Source organism: Oryctolagus cuniculus, chromosome 14, assembly GCF_964237555.1.
Source record: "Oryctolagus cuniculus chromosome 14, mOryCun1.1, whole genome shotgun sequence".
NCBI classification, from domain to species: domain Eukaryota; kingdom Metazoa; phylum Chordata; class Mammalia; order Lagomorpha; family Leporidae; genus Oryctolagus; species Oryctolagus cuniculus.
The window spans coordinates 90,472,736-90,494,562 of record NC_091445.1 but is presented as its reverse complement, the minus strand read 5'-3'; the positions used below and the strand labels follow the sequence as shown (position 1 = coordinate 90,494,562).

At 52.0% G+C, this 21,827-nt stretch overlaps 1 protein-coding gene across 5 annotated transcripts in view; it reads right to left on the bottom strand.

Moving 5' to 3' along the window:
* Positions 1-21,827, bottom strand: part of OCLN (occludin) — a 66,139-nt gene that overhangs the window by 5,809 nt on the left and 38,503 nt on the right. For all 5 annotated transcript variants that reach the window (XM_070056831.1, XM_008262318.4, XM_051853430.2 and 2 more), the window contains exons 5-7: positions 10,562-10,707; positions 5,936-6,151; positions 3,416-3,587 (exon numbers count right to left, since the gene is read on the bottom strand). In XM_070056831.1, the coding sequence (XP_069912932.1) occupies positions 3,416-3,587; positions 5,936-6,151; positions 10,562-10,707 (534 nt within the window). The remainder of the gene's footprint in view (positions 1-3,415; positions 3,588-5,935; positions 6,152-10,561; positions 10,708-21,827) is intronic.

Below are 21,827 nucleotides of genomic sequence, written 5' to 3'. Positions count from 1 at the left end.
TTTCTTTCTTTTTTTTAATTTATTTTTATTTTTATTTATTTTTTTGACAGGCAGAGTGGACAGTGAGAGAGAGAGATAGAGAGAAAGGTCTTACTTTGCCGTTGGTTCACCCTCCAATGGCCACTGCGGCCGACGCGCTGTGCTGATCCGATGGCAGGAGCCAGGCAGGTGCTTCTCCTGGTCTCCCATGGGGTGCAGGGCCCAAGTACTTGGGCCATCCTCCACTGCACTCCTGGGCCACAGCAGAGAGCTGGCCTGGAAGAGGGACAACCTGGACAGAATCGGGCGCCCGACCAGGACTAGAACCTGGTGTGCCGGCGCCGCAAGGCGTAGGATTAGCCTAGTGAGCCGCAGCGCTGGCAGACTTTTTTCTTTCTGAATTTGCTTCTCTGTAACCTTTCATATAAATAAATAAATCTTTATAAAAAATCATGAAGTCCTTTTTTAAAAAAAAAATTTACTTATTTTATTTGAAAGGCAGAGTTACAGAGAGGCAGAGAGAGAGAGACAGACAGACAGACAGACTTCTATCTGCTGGATCACTCCCCAGATGGTTGCAATGGCCAGAGCTGTGCCAATCTGGAGCCAGGACCCAGGAGCTTCTTCCAGGTCTCCCAAGCAACTGCAGGGAACCAGGCACTTGGGCCATCTTCTACTGCTTTCCTAGCCTATAGCAGAGAGCTGGATCAGAAGTGGAGCAGCCGGGACTCAAACTGGCACCCACATGGGATGACAGCACTGCAGAACGCAGCTTTACCTGCTCTGCCACAGTGCCAACCCCTACCACAGTGGTCTTCTGTCAGGCACAGCTCTGCTTCAGTTTCAGCTCATGAGGAAACTGGCCTGGGCACCCCACTAACTTCCGTGCTCACCCAGCTTCCTCCCTGCCTGGGCTCAGTGCCCACCACTAGTCGTTCCCTTAGAAAACCCGGTGAAGCAAGGGGTCACGATTTCTACCCAGTTTTCTTTTTAGCTGAAATTCTGCATCTTCTCCCAGCTTTCAGCTTGAGTAATTCTTTTTATTTTAATTTTTATTTATTTATTTCAAAGACAAGAAACATGAGACAGAGACAACTCTTTCTGTCTGCTAGTTCACTCCCCAAAAGGCCTGCGATGGCTGGGGCTGCATCAGGCCTAAGCCAGGGGCCAGGAATTCCATCCAGAGCTCTCATGGAGGGATAGAGACCCACCTACTTGGGCCAGCACCTGCTGCCTCCCAGAGTGGGCACTGGCAGGAAGCTGGAAGGGAAAACAGAGCCAGGACTCAAGCCCAGGCACTCTGATATGGACGTGGGCTTCCCAAGCAGCACCATAACTGCCGTGCCAAACACCTGCCCCCAGAGAACTCCTGACAGCCACGTCTGACTGAACCCTCCCCTCAACTCTGCAGGCCTTCGGCAGACTTTATTTATTTATTTTTTAATTCCCAATTTTTTTTTTTTAGATTTTATTTTATTTATTTGAAATACAGAGTTACAGAGAGAGGTAGAGACACAAAGAGAGAGGTCTTCCATCCGTTGGTTCACTTCCCGGATGGCCACAACAGCCGGAGCTGTGCCGATCCGAAGCCAGGAGCCAGGAGCATCTTCCCGGTCTCCCACGGTGGGAGGGGCCCAAGGAATTGGGCCATCTAGTGTTTTCCCAGGCCGTAGCAGAGAGCTGGATCAGAAGAGGAGCAGCCAGGACTAGAACTGAAGCCCATATGGGATGCCGGTGCTTCAGGCCAGGGCTTTAACCCGCTGTGCCATAGCACCGGCCCCTTCGGCAGACTTTATTGTTTCTCTGGGTAGTTAGTTACAGGGGTTTTCACATGTAATGTGACTGTAGCATTGATCATGCTAAGTTGCTCACATGTCAGATTCTCTCTTAGAATCCAAGTTCGAGGGGCTGGTGCTGTAGCGTAGTGGGTAAAGCTGCTGCCTGCAGTGCCAGCATCCCATATGGGCGCAGGTAGAGTCCTGACTGCTCCACTTCTGATCCAGCTCTCTGCTAATGGCCTGGGAAAGCAGTGGAAGATGGCCCAAGTGTGCCTGGGCCCCTGCACCTGCGTGGGAGACCTGGAAGAAGCTCCTGGCTCTTGGCTTCAGATCAGCTCAGCTCTTGCCGTTGCAGCCATTTGGGGAGTGAATCAGTGGATGGAAGACTTCTCTCTGCTTCCGCCTCAGCCTTTCTGTAACTCTGCCTTTCAAATAAATAAATAAATATTGAAAAAAAAAAAAAAAAAGAATCCAAGTTCAATTCCCGGCTGCTCCACTTCCAATCCAGCTCCCTGCTAATGTGCCTGGGAAAGCAGCGGAGGATGGCTCAAGTCCCGGGGACCTTGCACCCACATGACAGACCCAGTTAAAGTTCCTGGCTCCTGGGTTTTGAAGGCCCAGCTTGGACCATTGTAGCCATATGGGGAGGGAACCAGTGGATGGAAGATATCTCGATTTCTCTCTCCCTCTGTCTCCATAACTCTGCCTTTCAAATAAATAAATCTTTAAAAAAATCTGTTCATAGAGGATGACACTTAAGTAAACTATGGCACAACCATAAAATATCAAAATAGTATAGCTATTTTTACATATAAATTTTTTTAAATTCTTATTTATTTATTTGGCAGGCAGAAAGAGAGAGATCTCCATTCACTGGTTTCTTTTTCAAATGCCCACAACTGTCAGGGCAGTCTGGGAACTCAATCCTGGTCTCCCATACGGGTGGCTGGGACCCAACTATTGAGCCATCACCACTACCTCCCAGGGCCTGTGTTAGAGGCTGGAACCAAGAACAGGGACGTGCATGTCCCTAGCAGCGTCTCCAGGCCAAACACCTGCTCCTACATGTAAAACGATTTGAAAGTCAATCTTTATTTTGATACGAAATGATTACCATAAACCACTGCTGAGGGAAAGATCAGGAAAAAAGCAGTGCCACAAAATATTTTTTTCTGAAAAAGAAAAACAGGGTCGGCATTGTGGTGTAGCTGGTAAACCCGTGGCTTATGTCGCCAGGATTGGGATCCCATATGGGTGCTGGTTCAAGTCCCAGCTACTCCTCTTCTGACCCACCTCTCTGCTATGTCCTGGGAAAGCAGTAGAGGGTGGCCCAGGTCCTTGGGTCCCTGCACCTGTGTGGGAGACCTGGAAGAAGCTCCTGGCTCCTGGCTTTGGATCAGCACAGCTCTGGCCATGGCAGCCAGCTGGGGAGTGAACCAGAGGATGGAAGACACCTCTCCCTCTCTCTCCTCCCTCCCTCCCTTCTTCTCTCTCTCTCTGCGTAACTCTGACTTTCAAATAATTAAATAAATCTTAAAAAAAAAAAAAAAAAGACTATCATCGAAGCCTGAATTTCAATCCATATTTCAAGCAAATACGTGTGAGCAATAGTACAAAGTCTACCACATCTACCAGGCAAGTGCGGAGCCTGAATTTACCATGTACTCTTCACTTTCTTCTCTGTAGTCATCCAGTTCCTTATCGAGACGGGAAAGCTCTTTATTGACCTCGTCGAGCTCTGCTTGCAAGCTCTTGTATTCCTGCAGGCCAGTGTCAAAATTCCGCTTGTAGAGTTGTCTTTGCTGATCTGATGTGATGGGCGGATACTCCCTAAGAGACGAGAGGGGAAATGACCACATGCAAAGACAGACGAAGCTCCCTGGCAGACGAAGACCCCGCACTGCTTGCTCTAAGGTAAGAAAGCTGGCGGCAGAGGGAAATGACATTCTTTTCTTTTCCTTTCAGTTCTAACAGAGAGGTGGAGGTGGGATACAACTAATTTATACTCACAGTCTCATTTTATGTATTACTGCTCACCCCTACATAATTTTTAGGATTCAAGGTAGGCCGGCGCCACGGCTCACTAGGTTAATCCTCTGCCTTGCGGTGCCGGCACACCGGGTTCTAGTCCCGGTCAAGGCACCGGATTCTGTCCCGGTTGCCCCTCTTCCAGGCCAGCTCTCTGCTGTGGCCCGCGAAGGCAGTGGAGGATGGCCCAAGTGCTTGGGCCCTGCACCCCATGGGAGACCAGGAGAAGCACCTGGCTCCTGGCTTCGGATCAGTGCCGTGCGCCAGCCACAGCGGCCATTGGAGGGTGAACCAACGGCAAAGGAAGACCTTTCTCTCTGTCCCTCTCTCTCACTGTCCACTCTGCCTGTCAAAAAATTAAAAATAAATAAAAATTAAAAAAAATTTAAAAAAAGGATTCAAGGCTAAAGACACAGGCACTCTTATTCTCCGTCCACAATACCACACGCTAATGGGATACTTGGGTTTCAAGTCCCTGAGCTGGAACTGTGGAACCCAAAGCCTGTGTGGACCGTCACCTGGCAGCACAGCCGCCCGCGAGGGCTGCTTCCCGCCATCACAGGCCGTTTTCAGGCTGTTTAATTTTAGGTGTTGTTTTTCCTAATTGGAAAAAGTTTGTTTGGTCCTTTCATTATAAAAGTAGATTTTGGCCGGCACCATGGCTCACTTGGCTAATCCTCCGCCTGCGGCGCTGACACACCGGGTTCTAGTCCCGGTCGGGGCGCCATATTCTGTCCCAGTTGCCCCTCTTCCAGGCCAGCTCTCTGCTGTGGCCCGGGAGTGCAGTGGAGGATGGCCCAAGTGCTTGGGCCCTGCACCCCATGGGAGACCAGGAGAAGCACCTGGCTCCTGGCTTCGGATTGGCACAGCGCTGGCCGTGGCGGCCATTAGGGAGTGAACCAACGGAAGGAAGACCTTTCTTTCTCTCTGTCTCTCTGTCATGGTCTATAACTCTCTCACGGTCTAACTCTGCCTGTCAAAAAAAATTTTTTAAAAAAAAGTAGACCTTAAAAATGTACATATATAAAAACGTGTGCTTGCTGTAAAAAGCATCTGGTAATTCACAGGCGCATAAAGGAAAACACTCTCTCACTTCTATCAGCCTCTGAGAGGACTTGCAGCGGTTCAGGAGACGAAGGAATTTCAAAGTTTACTTGGTGTGGAAATACTGAGAAATCCACTCACGGCTGCTGCCTAAGTTTTCCATGAACGAGAAAACCGCGTCCGAGCGGCCCCTCCTGTGCAGAGGACGCTGCTCCTGCTACCGCACCTGCTGTGTGTGTGTGACTGTGTGAGTCACACACAGAAGCGGTGCCTTTCTAACGCTGGGTCTAACAGTCCAGTATCTCCCTTTACAGGGGAGAGAACGCAAATGATCTGATTAAGAGAGAAACAAGAACTCAACATTCCGGAGACTTTTCGGTTACATTTGCTGGATACAACCTGGGCAAATATTTTAGACCTGATGGCTGTGTCAGCCCAAGACGGCAGGGGGCAAGGAGAGATGTGGGCCCAGAAGCATCAGCCCCCACAGCATCTCAAGTCCCCCACGCCCCCCACCCCCGACCCTCCCCACGGCCCCCACCCCCAACCCTCCCCACAGCCCCCACCCCTGACCCTCCCCACGGCCTTGAGAAACAGCCTGAGTCTCCCTCCAGCGCTGTGTCGCCGGCCTCAGAGTGCACTGATGGTGGCAAACCCCTGACAGAGAGGAAGTGAAGGAACCGCTACTTCAGTTGTTTAAAGAAATGTTTCTTAGGATTCCTTAGATGAAATCTTAAAAGAAACTCTGGTCTTGTCACCAAAGCTTAACTTAAAAGTCATGGCCAGAGGGAAGCTGGGAATTTTATACCCAGCAAAACGAAGCTCCTCTGTTTTAGGAGCTTCTTGGGGTGAGCGGTGGTGAAGACAGAAGTGCCGGGGATGTCCATGAGCTGTTTTTGGGGAGCAGCTGAGACTGAAGACATGGGCACAGCCAAACACATCCCTGCCACTTCAATCTATTACAAAAGCACACTAGGTGAAAAACAACAATAAAACATCTGGGGGGAAATAAAGTCTCCAGTTCCATAGGGCAAAGAAAAAAAAGAAGGGAATGGGCCGTGCCCCCAGCTTCAGGGGACGCCACGTCGGGGGCGGCCGCCCCGTACCTGATCCAGTCCTCCTCCAGCTCGTCGCACGACTCGCCGCCGGTCGTGTAGTCCGTCTCGTAGTGGTCTTGCTCTGATCTCCTGGGCCTGCCTGCTCTTCCCTTGGCGGGAGGCCTTTTGGAAGGTGTCTCAAAGTTACTGCTGCTGCTCAAACGAGGCTGCCTGAAGTCGTCCATGGATGACGTCAGCGGAAGCTCATGAACCACCTCGGGTACCCTAAGAAAAGCAGGGGAGTCTTGGCTCAGTGAGCTCGGGGCACCCCATGTCCCCTGCCAGTGCCCTGCAGCTGCAGATGGCACCAGGAGACGGCTCCAGGCAGGTGCGTGCACTCCAGGGGGTGACACCTCGCTTCCTGTGTGCGGAATCCTCCAGGACACCTGAGGAATGGATCCATCGGGCTCCGATTTAAAAGGAGCTTCTATGAAAGCTTCCAAGAAGAACGGATGCCAGATTCCATTTTAGGAAGTTGAGGCTGATCTGCAGGAGCTGCTGACCTGACGGGTTGGGGACTCCTCCACAAAAGGCTGTCGGGAAGATAAGGATCGCGATTCTTCTCCACAGGTTCTTCCAGTCCCACCCAACACTGACTGTGGGAGCTTATCTCCTCATACTATTAATTGTACACTACCCACATCAATTCACCTTTGAAGATAAGATTTTGAAAAACTAAGTATTGAAATGAAAATGCCAAAAAGCTCTTACATTGTAATGAACGAACAATTATGAATGTTTCTTTTAAAAATTGCTATGTTGGCTGGCACCACGGCTCACTAGGCTAATCCTCCGCCTAGCGGCGCCGGCACACCGGGTTCTAGTCCCGGTCGGGGAGCCGGATTCTGTCCCGGTTGCCCCTCTTCCAGGCCAGCCCTCTGCTGTGGCCAGGGAGTGCAGTGGAGGATGGCCCAGGTGCTTGGGCCCTGCACCCCATGGGAGACCAGGAAAAGCACCTGGCTCCTGGCTCCTGCCATCGGATCAGCGCGGTGCGCCGGCCGCAGCACGCCAGCCATGGCGGCCATTGGAGGGTGAACCAACGGCAAAAGGAAGACCTTTCTCTCTGTCTCTCTCTCTCTCACTGTCCACTCTGCCTGTCAAAAAAAAAAAAAAAAAAAAAAAAAAACTATGTTAATCCTGAAGCCATGCAAAATGAACGGAAGGGTTACCCTTGCACTTACTATTTTTCTAGTGTACCAGATTTTTAAGTTGCAAATTATGCTTCTGCTACAAGCAAAGCCTGACACAGGAATAAAAAATCAAGAACTGTGGCCAAGTACAAACTGCTCCTGAGTAACAGAAATACAGTTTCACAAAACTGAAAACAGCCGGGGTCAGCAGCCTGGCACAGCAGGTTAAGCCGCTGCCTGAGATGCCAGCATCCAACATGGGCACCAGTTCAAATCCCGGCTGCTCCACTATCCAATCTAGCTCCCTGGGAACGCAGCGGAAGATGGCCCAAGTGATTTGGCCTCCTGTCAGCCACGTGAGTGACCCAGATGGAGTTCTAGGCTTCTGGCTTTGACCTGACCAGGCCTACCTGTTGCAGCCAGTTGGGGAGTGAACCAGCAGATGGAGTATCTTTGTCTCTCTCTCTCTCTCCCTGTAGCTTTGCCTTTCAAGTAAATAAATAAATCTTTTTCAAGTATTATTAATCAGAGAGCACGTCCTTGTGTGCAGTTAATGTTATTCCTACTGTAAGGGACACGTGACTTTATCCATGAGTCAATGATTAACGAGTTCTCACTCTGCCAAAAGGGCTCGGAACCAGGCATCTTGCTTTGAGGTGGAAAAATAAAACCTGCACAAGGCAGTGGGTCTCTTTGAGGAGTGGAGGCCAGCGAGGGAGGAAGGCAAAGCACAACCAAAATTAGAAAAAAAGTCATAGCAGGCCTCGTGCTAGAATCCCATCATATTAGATGTTTATATTACAAATCTTTGCCTTGAAGTTTTCCATCTCCCTTCTTCCTGCACCCTTTAAACCACTGAGCAGAAACATACTTGATCTAACATGCAAACTGAGACCAACACACTTAGCAAGAGAAGGATTTATAAACTAAGAGGGAACATGATTAGCCTCAGCGAGGTTCCAGCTGACTGCTGGGGGCAGCAGGCATCCTCCATGGGACCATCCGGCTTCAGGGCCCAGTGCTGGCTCCCAGCCCCAGCGTCTGGTAACGTGTGCCCTGGGACACAGCAGTGATGGCTCATGTAACTTAGTTCCCGCCAGCCGCGTGGGGGACGTGGACTGGGAGCCTGGCTCCAGCTTCAACCCAGCCCAGGGCCGGCCGCTGCAGGTGTTCAGGGAGTGAATCAGCAGCTGGGAGTGCCAGTGCTCCCGTTCACTCACACTCTGTCTCTCTCCCTGCCCCTCAGACAAATTTACAGAAAACAAACTTACTTTCAGTGACAAGTCTATTAGATGAAAATACAAACATCCCCGTGCTAGCTACCCCACCACCCGGGGCATCCCCTCTTCACTCCCAGACAGTCATTCTCAACCTCACATGGACTCCAAGGTCAAGAGGTCCCCTTGGCAGCTTCTGACTTCATCCTTTGTCACCTGCTTCTTTCTCACACACAGCCGCGCCCAGCCCTGCTATCTTTCCCTGACTCTCGGTATCGCTGCTCTGGACTCTCGTCCATCCCTGTTTTGCAACCTCTGTGAGAACGTGGACTTGGTATCCCCAGGGGCATTTGACTCTGGCAGGTGTTCAAGGTCATTACTAAATGAAAACACATTCAGGAGAACCCTGCTTTTCTGATGACACACAGTCCCAGCGAAGGCAGAGAAACCAACAACACTGGCCGGCGATCAACACCGGTGCCATGAGCTGCCACCATTATTAGGAGATGTGGCTAAGCTTTGCCTCTCGGAAAACTCCATCCTCCTGGCCCCCGGGATGACAATGACCCATGAAGGGCCAAAAAAAAAAAAAAAAGATTTTGATATATGAAGCTTTTTTAAAAAAAATTTATTGATTTGTTATTACCTTTTTATTTGAAAGTCAAAATTACAGAGAGAGAGGGAGAGACAGAGATCTTCCATTCGCTGATTCACTCCCCCAGTGGCCGCAAGAACCAGGGCTGGGCCAGGCTGAAGCCAGGAGCCAAAAGCCTGGGTTTCCCATGTTGGCACAGAAGCCCAAGCACTTGGGCTACCCTCTGCTGCTTTTCCCAGGTGCATTAGCAGGGAACTGTATCAGAAATAGAGTAACTTGGCCAGCACTGCGGCTCAATAGGCTAATCCTCCACCTGCGGCGCCGGCACCCCGGGTTCTAGTCCCGGTCAGGGTGCCAGATTCTGTCCTTGTTGCTCCTCTTCCAGGCCAGCTCTCTGCTGTGGCCTGGGAGTGCAGTGGAGGATGGCCCAAGTGCTTGGGCCCTGCACCCCATGGGAGACCAGGAGAAGCACCTGGCTCCTGCCTTTGGATCAGTGAACCTGTGAATTCCTCTTTTCACCTGACCTAGTTTATAATCCCTCTAACTTGCATACAAATCCTAACAGCTCATTTTAACAGCCTATTACTACCAAGTAATGGTGTCATTTGGCACCATAAGGAGTCAGCCTGCCTTGAAAGCTGTTGCCACTTCCTTGATTTATATGGTTAATTTGCCCAGGATGTGGACAGCATAGTTAGGAGAGTACCTATAGGCTCTTCCAAATTCACCTAGTAAGGGTGGAATGGTAACAATTTCCAGTTAAATTCTGTTGTCCCTTGATGCAGGATTAATTCTAATTAGCAGATTTTCTTAAAATTCTAAAGTAACCCACTGTGGTGCAGTGGGGTAAAGCCCTGGCCTGAAGAGCCGGCATCCCACATGGGCGCCGGTTCTGGTCCCGGCTGCTCTGAGCTTCCTACACATGGGAGGCAGTGGGCGATGGCTCCAGGACTTGGGTTTGTGCCATCTGTGTGAGAGACCCAGATGGAGTTTCGGGCTCCTGGCTTCAGCCTGGCCTAGCCCTGGCTGTTGCAGGATTTTGGGGAGTGAATCAACAAATGGAAGATCTCAATCAATCTCCCCACCACCACCACCCCGTATCTGTCACTCTGTCTTACAAATAAATAAAACCTGACCTTGGGCCGGCGCCGCGGCTCACTAGGCTAATCCTCCACCTAGCGGCGCTGGCACACCGGGTTCTAGTCCTGGTCGGGGCGCCGGATTCTGTCCCGGTTGCCCCTCTTCCAGGCCAGCTCTCTGCTGTGGCCAGGGAGTGCAGTGGAGGATGGCCCAGGTGCTTGGGCCCTGCACCCCATGGGAGACCAGGAAAAGCACCTGGCTCCTGGCTCCTGCCATCGGATCAGCGCGGTGCGCCGGCCGCAGCGCACCAGCCGTGGCGGCCATTGGAGGGTGAACCAACGGCAAAAGGAAGACCTTTCTCTCTGTCTCTCTCTCTCTCACTGTCCACTCTGCCTGTAAAAAAAAAAAAAAAAAAACCTGACCCATGCTGGCCTTCCAGGCAGCCCCAGTCTCTTTAAGCGAAGTGCAAACACTGTAGCACAGAAGTCGATCTCCAGCTTATGCATGCACTACTGGCTGGTACTTTTCAAAGAACGTGGCACAGATCAATAGTTGGTCTTAAACACGTTCGTTTCTAGGATCCTCCTCCCATGCTGTGGGAGTGGCTACTTACGGCGGCGTGGACTTGTAGGACTCTGGATACGGCCTCTTGCCATTCACTTTGCCATTGGACGAGTAGGCCACGGAACTGTCCACTCTCTCCACAAAGTCGGAGGGTGGTGGAGGCATGTCTTGTGTGCCTGCAGATACGTTTTTAACCTAAAAAACAGGCCCCAGAGACAGTTACTATTTATCCCACCGTAATTTAAAGGGGAAAGAAGTTTAAATTATCATCTATAAAATATCCAGAATTTGCCTGGCTGATTAAATACTGTTAACCTGCACTGACTACCTTTTTATTAGTAGCAGTAACAGCCAAAGCAGTATTTTTATAAACACATAAACAATGCCACAGTTTAACAGGACCAAGAAGGAAAAATCCCACCTGATAATCACCCTGATGCAATCAGGTAGAGTGACTATCCACATTTGGAAAACCAGCTATCAGTTCAGCTGTGCTGGGTGTGGGCCGGAGCTGAGCGGAGTTCTCACTCCTAACAAGTCCTCAGTAACGCTGGTACTGCCGTCTGGGCAACACCCCTGGGAAGCCACTGATCTGGGACAGATGACACTGCTGGTTCTACTTAATCCATTCACTGCTGAATGCAACGTTAAAGCCACAGAAGAAATGGAGAAGTCCAAACTAGCTTCTGTGAAACCTCTTTAAAAACAAAGAAAGAAAGAAATCTGTTGTATTTGAAAGGCGGAGCAACAGAGAGGGCGAGAACAAAGAGATCTCACATCCACTGGTTCACTCCCCAGATGGCCACAACAGCCAGGTCTGGGCCACCCTAAGCCAAGAGCCAGGAGCTCCATCCTGGTCCACCACCTGGGTGGCAGGGGCCCAAGTACTCAGGCCATCTTCTGCTACTTTCCCAGGTGCGTTAGCAGGGAGCTGAATGGGAAACAGAGCAGCCAGGACTTGAACCAACACTCCTTTATGGTATACAGTGTCCCAAGTGTTTAAACTGATGTGACACAACTCAAACCCCTGCTAAAGATCTTTTCTATTTTTAAGATTTATTTATTTATTTGAAAGAGTTACAGAGAGCAGCAGAGACAGAGAGAGAAAGAAGTTTTCCACCTGCTGGTTCACATCCCAAATGGTTGCAACAGCCGATCTGCAACCAGGACCCTCTTCTGGGTCTCCCAAAGACTTGGACCATCTTCCACTGCTTTTTCAAGTGATAGCAGAGAGCCGGATTGGAAGTGGCAAAGCCAAGACTCAAACCGGCACCCATACGGGATGCCAGCACTGCACCGGCCCCAGATCTTTCTTTTTTTAAGATTGATTTATTTATTCTGAAAGTCAGAGTTACAGAGAGAGAGTGTGTGCATATGCATGAAAGAACTTGATTTTCTATCCACTGATTCATTTTCCAATGGCCACAACAACCACAGAGAGACCGAGACAGAGAGAGAGAGACACAGAGGAGGGGGACATATCATCCACTGGTTCACTTTCCAAATGCCTGCAACAGCTGAGGCTGGGGCAGGCCAAAGCCAGGAGCCAGGAGCTTCGGCCGAGTCTCCCACACAGGTGGCAGGAATCCAAGTACATGAGCCATCACCCGCTGTCTCCAAGGATGTGTGTGCATTAGCAGGAAGCTGGAATCAGAGCACAGCGAGGGCTGGAACCCAAGCACTGCAATATGGGATGCAGGTGTCCCAAGCAGTGTCCCTGTAGAGCTGTTTGGATGTGGAATGACATGGATGATGAGGTATCACGTTCACCACGCTGCCTCTGAACATGGAAAAAACTCGGAAGATGCTGAATTCTGGAACTGAGGCCATTATGTCCAATCAAAGAATTTATATAACAATGTGTGGGTGACAGCACTTTTTAAGATTTATGCATTTATTTGAAAGACAGAGTTACGGGGGGGGGGGGGGGGGGGAGAAATAGAGACAGACAGTGTCTTCCATCCACTAGTTCACTCCCCAGATGGCCGCAATGGCTGGAAGCTGTGCCGACCTGAAGCAACGAGCCAGGAGCTTCTTCTAGGTCTCCCACATGGGTGTAGGGGCCCATGGACTTGGGCCATCTTCTACTGCTTTCCCAGGCCACAGCAGAGAGTCAGATTGGAAGTGGCATGGCCAGGACTCAAACCAGCACCCATATGGGATGCCTGCACTGCAGGCGGTGGCTTTACCCGCGATGCCACAGCGCTGGCCCCTGACAGTACTTTTAATTGGATTTTTTTGCTATTAGAAACCCTTGCAATTAGGATTGGCATCAAGTCTCCCTGCAGTATGCACGCCTCACCTCTGAAGTTTTATTCTTCAAAGCATTAAACAGACTGTGGCTCTCCTATCATAGCAACAGCACACACCAAGGGATCTGCCCGCCCCTCCAAGTACACAGAGGAATGAGCCTGTTTCCCTTTGCAAGCGGAATTGGCAGCAACTGCAAAGCCAGTGGGTGGGCTTCCAGGGAGTGTGCTTAGATCCCAGGCAGGGGGCCTGGGTGGGAACCATTCTCTGCTCCCACTGAATTCCTTACAACAGGGCATGGGGCCAAGCCCTCCGGCCAACCATGCCACCGAGTCAAAGGCCTGCTCAGATTCCGGAGCCTCGTCAGAATTTTAGAAAACTGGCTCCTTAAAAAAATCCATTTAACCTGTCCAGGGCCTCTGCCCTCCCTGCAGCAGCTTCAGCAGAGCCTGGGTGTCTGGAGACTTCTGTCTGGAATGCCCTTCTGCTTTGTTTGCCAGTTAAACCTTAGCTGGGTGTGGCCCAAGTGCCACCACCTCCTAGAGGCCCCGCTGCTGGGTGAGGCACCAGCCTGCCTCCTACCTCCCCATACCTGTACCTACACACCAGCGGCCAGAGTGCTAGTGCTGTGCCAAACCACCACGGCCGGCTCGCGGGGAAATGGCTTGCCCACCTGTCTCTACCTTCAGGAGACAACGGGCTGAACCTATGTGCCAGATACGAATACGCAGATCTGTGCTAGGCGCGACCTCACAGGTCAACACTGCTCCTGCGTGAGCTCAGGGAGCTGGAGCTTTCCTAAAGACCTTGACGGGGGAAAGCGGCCACCGGGCAGGGCAGCCCCGGCTTTGCCTCCCTGAGTCTCCAGGCCCCGGAGCGCCTGGCACAAAGGAGAGCCCAGGGTGAGCTGCTTCAAGGTTCCCTCCCTGACTGTGCGCCACGAGGAGCCGCTCGGAGCTGACCTGTATCTAGCTCCAGAGTCAGGAGAACGGGACTCACCTGGCCACCGACTCCACCCCCAGCACCAATCTTTCAGGACCTGAAACCTCTGCACAGGGGCTGGCGCTGCGTCAAGCTGCCACCTGCGACACAGGCCTCCCACAATGCAGTGCTGAAGTGAATCCCGGCTGTTTGGCTTCTGACCCGGCTCCCTGCTAGCACGCCTGGGAAAGCAGCAGAAGATCCGAGGGCTTGGGCCCCTGCACCTGTGTGGGAGACCTGGAAGAAGCTCCTGGCTCCTGGCTTCGGATCAGCACAGCTCTCTGCTGTGGCCTGGGAAAGCAGTGGAAGATGGTCCAAGTGCTTGGGCCCCTGCCACTCATGTGGGAGACCCAGAGGAGGCTCCTGGCTTCGGCCTGGCCCAGCCTTGGCCACTGTGGCCATTTGGAGAGGAAATAAAAAAATGGAAGACTTTTTCCTCCCTGCCCCTGCCTCTGTCTCTCTGTAATTCTACCTTTCAAATAAACCTTAAAAAAAAGTAAATTGGTACATCAAACCAATGGGGAAAAAATTCAAAAAATGCCTTAAAAAATATCCCAAGGTAGCGCTCCCTTGAGCAACAATCACAAAAAAAGGCACTAGCATCGTTGCTGGGCAAGGATGATCCAGCCCCACAAGAGTTTCACAGGAAAGAAAACAGAAAACAAACACACCCCACCCAGCAGTGACTCAGAGATAAACAACCAGCAGTCCTCAAACACGCTGAGCAGTGCACACTGGATTTGTAAGACAAGGTGGAAAGCCATTTTTTCCCCTTTTTATGCCCCACTCCCCGCTGCCACCTAAAAAGCTGAAATGTGGCTGACTGTAACCCTTTCGTGGCACCCACGCAACGTGAGCACACAGCTGGCAGCGGCTGCTTCTGGGGGACCGTGCCCCGGTAGGCACCAACAATTTCACAAGGAGTCCCCAGCTGGCTTTTCCCAGCAGGCCAGAGGGATTTACGAGTTTCACCGTCATTACCTATCCCCAGCCAGCGACACAAGACAGTGTGGCTAGGGGTATTTACGCAGAAAGCTAACAAGAGCGAGACATACCACCTTAAGCACCACACAAAGTTTCTGAAGCTGCAGAACCTGAGAAAGACAAGTGAGTGTCCTTCTATACAGTCTATGCAGCTGTCAGCGGAACAAGGCGGGGTGAGACGCAGCAGGAGGATTTGTCTCAACCCAGGCAGGAGAGGAAGCGCGAGTTTCAGCCTATGGCACTGGCTTTGCTGCTGAGAAGCAGCGGGGCGCCGGGCCGGGCCCGGGCTGGGCCGGGCGCTGCAGAGTGCAGAGACCCGCGTGGGGTGGGCTGTGGGCCGCACTGCCTTTCCCCAGGGCGTGTTTCCGAAGTGCTGCCCTACTGGTCCCACCCTGCGGCTGGGCTGGGCTTTGTGCAGGGAGCCGCAGGGCCCCAGGAGGCTGGGAGGGGAAAGACACTCCCGGAACCCAGGGATGCCTGGGACTCCTCTGATTCCAGTGCTCAAGGAGCGCGACCCCCAGTGCAGGGGACACGCAGGCCCGCTAGGAGAGGAAGGTCAAGGTGGCTTCACCAGAGGCGATTATGGTGAGGGCACATTTTTATTCAACACGTATTATGCTCATTCAGACGGCCTCTGATTACGTCACTTGTGAGGAAAAAAAGCCCTCTGTGACCACATGTAACCCTCCTTGGGGAGCTCGTGGGGACAGCCTACGTCCTGAAGGACACCGCGAGGAAGAGGAAAGGCTGCTGCTTTGGGCAGCTCAGGGGCTCGCCCAGGCCGCTGGGCCTCTGCCTTCCTCCCCCAGACCAAGGCGTGCCCCGCCCCCATGGTCCCTCTGCAAAGGTCAGCCACGGCCCAGCGAGTAAAGCCGCCACTTGCAGTGCTGGCATCCCATAAGGGCACCAACCGGTTTGAGACCCGCTGCTCCACTTCTGACCCAGCTCTCTGCCGTGGCCTGGGAAAGCAGTAGAAGATGGCCCAAGTCCTTGGGCCCCTGCACCCGCATGGAAAGACTTGGAGGAAGCTCCTGGCTCCTGGCTTCAGATCGGCGCAGCTCCAGCCGCTGCGACCAACTGGGGAGTGAACCAGCAGATGGAAGACCTCTCTCTCTCTCTCTGCCTCTCCTTCTCTCTGTGTAACTCCAACTTTCAAATAAATAAATAAATCTTTAATAATAATAATAATAAAAAAGGTTGGCCGGCGCCGTGGCTCAATAGGCTAATCCTCCACCTTGCGGCGCCGGCACACCGGGTTCTAGTCCCGGTCGGGGCGCCGGATTCTGTCCCGGTTGCCCCTCTTCCAGGCCAGCTCTCTGCTATGGCCAGGGAGTGCAGTGGAGGATGGCCCAGGTGCTTGGGCCCTGCACCCCATGGGAGACCAGGAAAAGCACCTGGATCCTGGCTCCTGCCATCGGATCAGCGCGGTGTGCCGGCTGCAGCGGCGGCCATTGGAGGGTGAACCAACGGCAAAGGAAGACCTTTCTCTCTCTGTCTCTCTCTCTCTCACTGTCCACTCTGCCTGTCAAAAATAATAATAAAAAAAAATAAATAAAAATAAAAAAATAAAAAAATAAATAATAAAAAAGGTCAGCAAAGTTGTAGGTCACATTGAGAGGAAACCATCTCTCCCCCAGAACAGTGTGGGGAAACCACTTGGCCCCACCTAAATCGATTTCAAGTGCCACCTGCAATTAGCAAAAGCAAACCCTTGTCTTCACTCCAGGCTCACACACAGGAGTCAGGCTGGCCCTGCATCCAGCTCCAGCCACCAGACAAAGCCATGGCAGGTCCACGTGCTGCCTGTCTGTCACGTGCCTAGCAGGCCCAGCCTCGCTTCGTCACCCTGCTGCCTGGGGAGATAGACGGTCACTCTTCCCAAGCTGGAAGGTTGTCCACTTGCCCAAGGCCACAGAGAAGCAGCGGTGGAGCGGGGCAGGAACCCCAGCCTGCCTGGCCCGTGCAGGGGTGACACGCTGCCCCCTCACCTGGGCTGGGAGCTCGGTGGACAGAGGTGGCCGCCCTCTGGGACCTGACGTTCCCCGCCACAGGACATCATGTGAGGAGCACAGCTTTGCGAGAGCGGCTTCTGATGAGCGTGTGTCAGCCCCAGGGAGCGTACAGGACACCCCCCGCGGAGGGGAACAGAAAGGCCCTTCCTGCGCGGGGGCCCTCGGGAGGGGCAGGCTAATCTCAGAGCCCCATCTCCAGCTGCACCACAGCCTGCTGGTCCACCTTCACTTGGGCCCAGCAGGCAGTGCTCCAACTCGCTTTTCCTGTTTTCTGACGTTTCAGATGCTCCCCCCAACAAAAGCCTCAAACTGCTTCCAGAAAGTTCTCTGAGACTTTTCTCCACCTTTGACACTGAAGGCAGAAGCTCCGGCACATGGGAATCCCATGAAGGAAGCCGGCGCAGACTGGCTTGAGGGGATCTGATTAACTAAGGTTAGTCAGCGGGCTCTGACCATCCAGCAGATGCACTGCCTCCAGCGGCCCCAAAACCACCAACGCAAGAGTGCACCAGCAAGGACCGATCCGGAAACTCCCCGAGGGGCTGAGAGTTATCAGAGCTGTGCGTGGGGCGGGCGGGCACCTTACACCCACTGGGTGAGCCCATTCTATCTATGATCTCATTCGTGGTGCCTTGTTCCAGATATGGCATCTCTCGCCAGGCCTTGGCAGGTGCGCAGAACAGCAGGGGACGCCTCCGTCCTCACAGCGGTGGGCGGGGTATCGCCTGCAGTTCCAAGCCCCCTTCAGGTCACCCCAGCAGGCAGGGCAAGGCTATCATTGTCTAAACAATGCAGAAAAGGCCCCGGGTGCTAAGCTGTGAGTTCAAATACTATGGGCTTGCAGTGTGACAGAGGCAGCCAGGCTGCAGACCAGCAAAATCCACACGACCTGCTCAGGCCCCACCCTGGCCTGCTGAAGCAAACACCCCAGGGCCGGGGCCCAGCCAACAAGCCCTCCAGGGGATTCCACGCTTGCCAAGGCTTGACACCCACCGGTGCAGGACACCAGATTTTACAACCCGGCCTTGTTCAGATCACTGCACCTAGAGTTCACCTTGCAACAGTAGCAGTGCCGGCAATCTAGGAATTGCTGCTTTCAGAGAGCCACGAGACAGGCACCCGGCCTGTCTCAGTGCCCTGCCTGTCCTGCCACCTCTGTCCATCCACAGACAAGGCTTCGGGCGCTCCACGCTGGCTGGTTCAGAAAGTCAGCGAGAGTTCTTCCAGTTGCACACTGCATCACGGCACCCAGGGCACAGACAACGCGACCCCGCCCAGGGTGGGAGCCTGGGCCAGCAGTGGTCTACAGCCCACAGAGAAAGCCTGCCCTGCCTGAAAACAGAACCGCTGTCCCAGTTCCCGCGGGCATCTGTTGCGGAGCACCAGCAGGGCCTGCCCAGCATACTGACTTCCCCATGCACATCCGCGCATGCGGAGAGAGAAAGCGCACCACCCGCACCACCCGTGCGGAACATTCCTTCTGACTGCAAGCTTGCGGCAGAACAGCTGAGAGCGAGACTAACTTGACCTGCAAACCAGTGTGACATGGACAGGGGAAATCCAAAAAGTTTCTGGAAAATGGAATGAAACTTATTTTGGTGCAAAAAAAAATTTTGAAACCATATGTACAAGAGGTCTTCAAACAGTTCCAGGATGGGAGACTTGGCCTAGGAGTTAAGACACTGCCTGCTTTAGTGGAACGCCTGGGCTTGAGTCCTGGCTCTGTTTCTGGTTCCCGTCTCCTGGGAAGCAGCAGGTGATGGCTCAAGTAGTTGGGTACCTGCCACCCACGTGGAACACCCAGACTGAGTTCTCGGCTCTTGGTTTGGGCCTGGCCCAGCCCCAGCTGTTGCAGGTATAGGGTGAGTGAACCAGTTGATGAGAGAAATCTCTCTGTCAATTAAATAAAAGAACTTATTTTACAAGGAAAAGTATGTGGATAATATCTACTATGGAGAGAGTCATGCATGGATTTCAAAACTTTTTTACACCCACTTAAATTTATCTGAATTCCATTTTCCACAAACTTTTTTATTTTTAAGGATTCATATTATTTATCTGAAAAGCAAAGTTACAGAGGCAGAGAGAGAGAGAGAGAGAGAGAGAGAGAGAGAGAGATCTTTCATCTACTGGTTCACTCCCCAGATGGCTGCAGAGCTGCACCAATCCACAGCCAGGAGCTAGAAGTTTCTTCAGGGTCTCCCACGCAGATGTAGGGGCCCAAGCACTTGGGCCATCTTCCACTGCTTTCCCAGGCCACAGCAGAGAGCTGGATCAGAAGTGGAGCAGCGGGGACTTGAACTGGTGCCCATATGGGATGTCGGTGCTTCAGGCAGCGGCTTTACCGATATGCCACAGCACCGGCCCCCATAGACATCTTAAACTCCCTCCATACTTTACTTTGAGTATCCTTACCCCAGCTCTCTCTCTCACGTGCATCAGAGCAAATACTAACAACTACTATTCTAGCTAAAAATTACTGTGCTGGCCCTGGCCTAAGCCTTCTCATTGTTATAGTGCATCTATGAAAGCAGATTTTATTTTCCCCGTTTAGGGAAGAGTAATCTATTAAGTAAACAGACAAAACCGCCTCGGGGCAAAGTAACTGTCTTCCTCGAAGGTCAAGGACCTTCCGCAGCAGGACCAGAGGCGACAAGGGTAGGCTGCACAATCAGAGCTCTACTGCCAAAACGAAGGCGTGAGAACACTGAGAAGTACTGGCTGCCGGACTGGCTCTCGGGCTCAGCCTCCAGTGAGCTCAGCAGGGTAGATCCCCTGACCTCACATGTGAAATTCTTTTCTGGGGAGGCCGGCATTGAGACACAGCAGGTTAAATCTCAGCCGGTGATGCAGACATCCCGTATGGGCGCTTGGTGGAGGCCCAGCTGCTCTCCTTCCAAGGCAGCTCCCTGCTAATGCACCTGGGAAGGCAGTAGAGGATGTCCCAAAGCCTTGGCCCCTGTACCAGCGTGGGAGAGCCACAGCTCCTGGCTTCGCATCGACCCATCTGGGGAGTGAACCAGGGGATGGAAGACCTGTCTGTCTCTCCCTCTCTCTATCAAATAAATAATTTTTTTGTTTTAAAATAAAGACTTGGAGAAATTTTTTTTATTAACTTTACCAAAAACAAATTGGGAGCACCTGAAACTGAGGTTCTTGGCTTTAAGTCTCTGCTTCACTCGTTCGGTCACTGAAGGCATCAAGAAAGTCTAATCCCCAGCACAGAGGCTTCACCATCGACCCTCAGTGTTCACTGGGGACGTGTGTGCTTCCCCAGGCTCAGGCTTCACCCTGGAGAAAGGGAGCCGCGTGTCGTGGTATTCACAACGCTCCAGAATGCCGGTGCCACCACTGGCACTCCCACTGCACTGGCAGGACGAACACCTTAGACCGTGTGCCAGGCCAGCACTGTGGCGCAGTGGGTAAATCTTAACTCCGGCAGTGCCAGCATCCCATATGGTCACTGGTTTGAATCCCAGCTGTTCTACTTTGGATCCAGCTCTCTGCAATGGCCTGGGACAGCTGTAGAAGATGGCCCAAGTGTTTGAGCCCCAGCACTCACGGGATGGTAGTAGGGAACCAGAGGAAGCTCCTGGCTCCTGGCTTCAGATTGGCCCAGGTTCAGCCGTTGGCAGCCAGTTGGGGAGTGAACCAGCAAATAGAAGTCCTTTCTCTCTGTCTTTCCCTCTCTCCCTGTAACTCTACCTCTCAAACAAATCAATAAAATCTTAAACAAAAAAAGACCTCCTCGGCACAGGGAAGGAGCACCTCTCTCCTAACTTGGGCTTGTCCTATCTGTAACGGTGAGTCACCTGTAGAAAGTACACTGATCACCCAACAGACTGCACCACCTCAGAACCAGGCCTCATAAAAGTGCACCTTTACTCCGTCATATCTCTGATCAGACTATCAGAGAAACCAGCTGAGTTTTGCCTCCTCAGCAACTGTCCAAGTGTAGGAAGCAGACAGCCCATTAGGCCAACACCACAAGCCACTCAGAAAACAAGGCAAGATGACAGTGAAGCACTCTTACACGTTTGATTAGCAGACATTATTATGAAGCCTAACACCTACAGTAGCTGGAAAGACTACAGAAGGGCAAACTTCCGGCTGGCATGGTGGCGCAGCAGGGTAAGCCACTTCTTGCAACACCAGCATCCTGTATCTGAGTGCTGGTTCAAGTCCCAGCTATTCTTCCTCCAATCCAGCTCCCTGCCAATGCACCCAGGAAAGCAGTGGAAGACAGCCCACGTACTTGAGCCCCTGCCACTCATGTGACAGACCCGGATGGAGTTCCTGGCTCCTGGCTTAAGAATGACCCAGACACAGCCACTGCAGTCACCTGAGACATGAACCAGCAGGTGGAAGCCCACTTGTGTGTGCACGTGTACACACTCTCTGCCTCCCTCTCTCACTCTTTCGAATAAATAAATGAATGAATCTTTAAAAATATGTGTATATAAATGGGTAACTTTGGAAAATAAGTTGGCAGTATCTCATAAACATGTACATTTATAACTCTACACCCTGGGAGTTCCACTGTTAGGTTCATACACAAAAGAGGCTTGGACAAGCATGGGTGACTCAAAAACGTTCACGCTGGATCCAGTAATCCAACTACTACGTTTGTAACCACAAGAAATGAAGGAGTCTTTCAAAGAGACATCTGCACTCCACACGTACCGTCGCACTGTTCCCAATAGCCAAGACACAGATCCACCTACAAGCCCATCAACAGATGAGTGGACAAACAGCATGTGCTATACACACACAATGGAATACTATTCGGTCATAAAAAATGGAATCCAGTCATCTGTGTTAGATAAACTAAGCCAGGCACAGGCCCCAGGCACAGAGGGACCAACACCACACATTCTCTGCTGAGGCTGAAAAGCTTATCTCACAGTTAGAGTAGAACAGTGGTTACCAGGGGTTGGGAAAGTTAGGAAGGAGAGAGGGATACAGAGGTTGGCTAATGCGTACAAAAAAAGAGAGATGTTCACGTCAGTGTTCCTAATATCCAGAACTTCATCAACAGGAGACTGAATAAAGCGTCAGAAAACACTATAAAGCAGAGGCTCACAATGC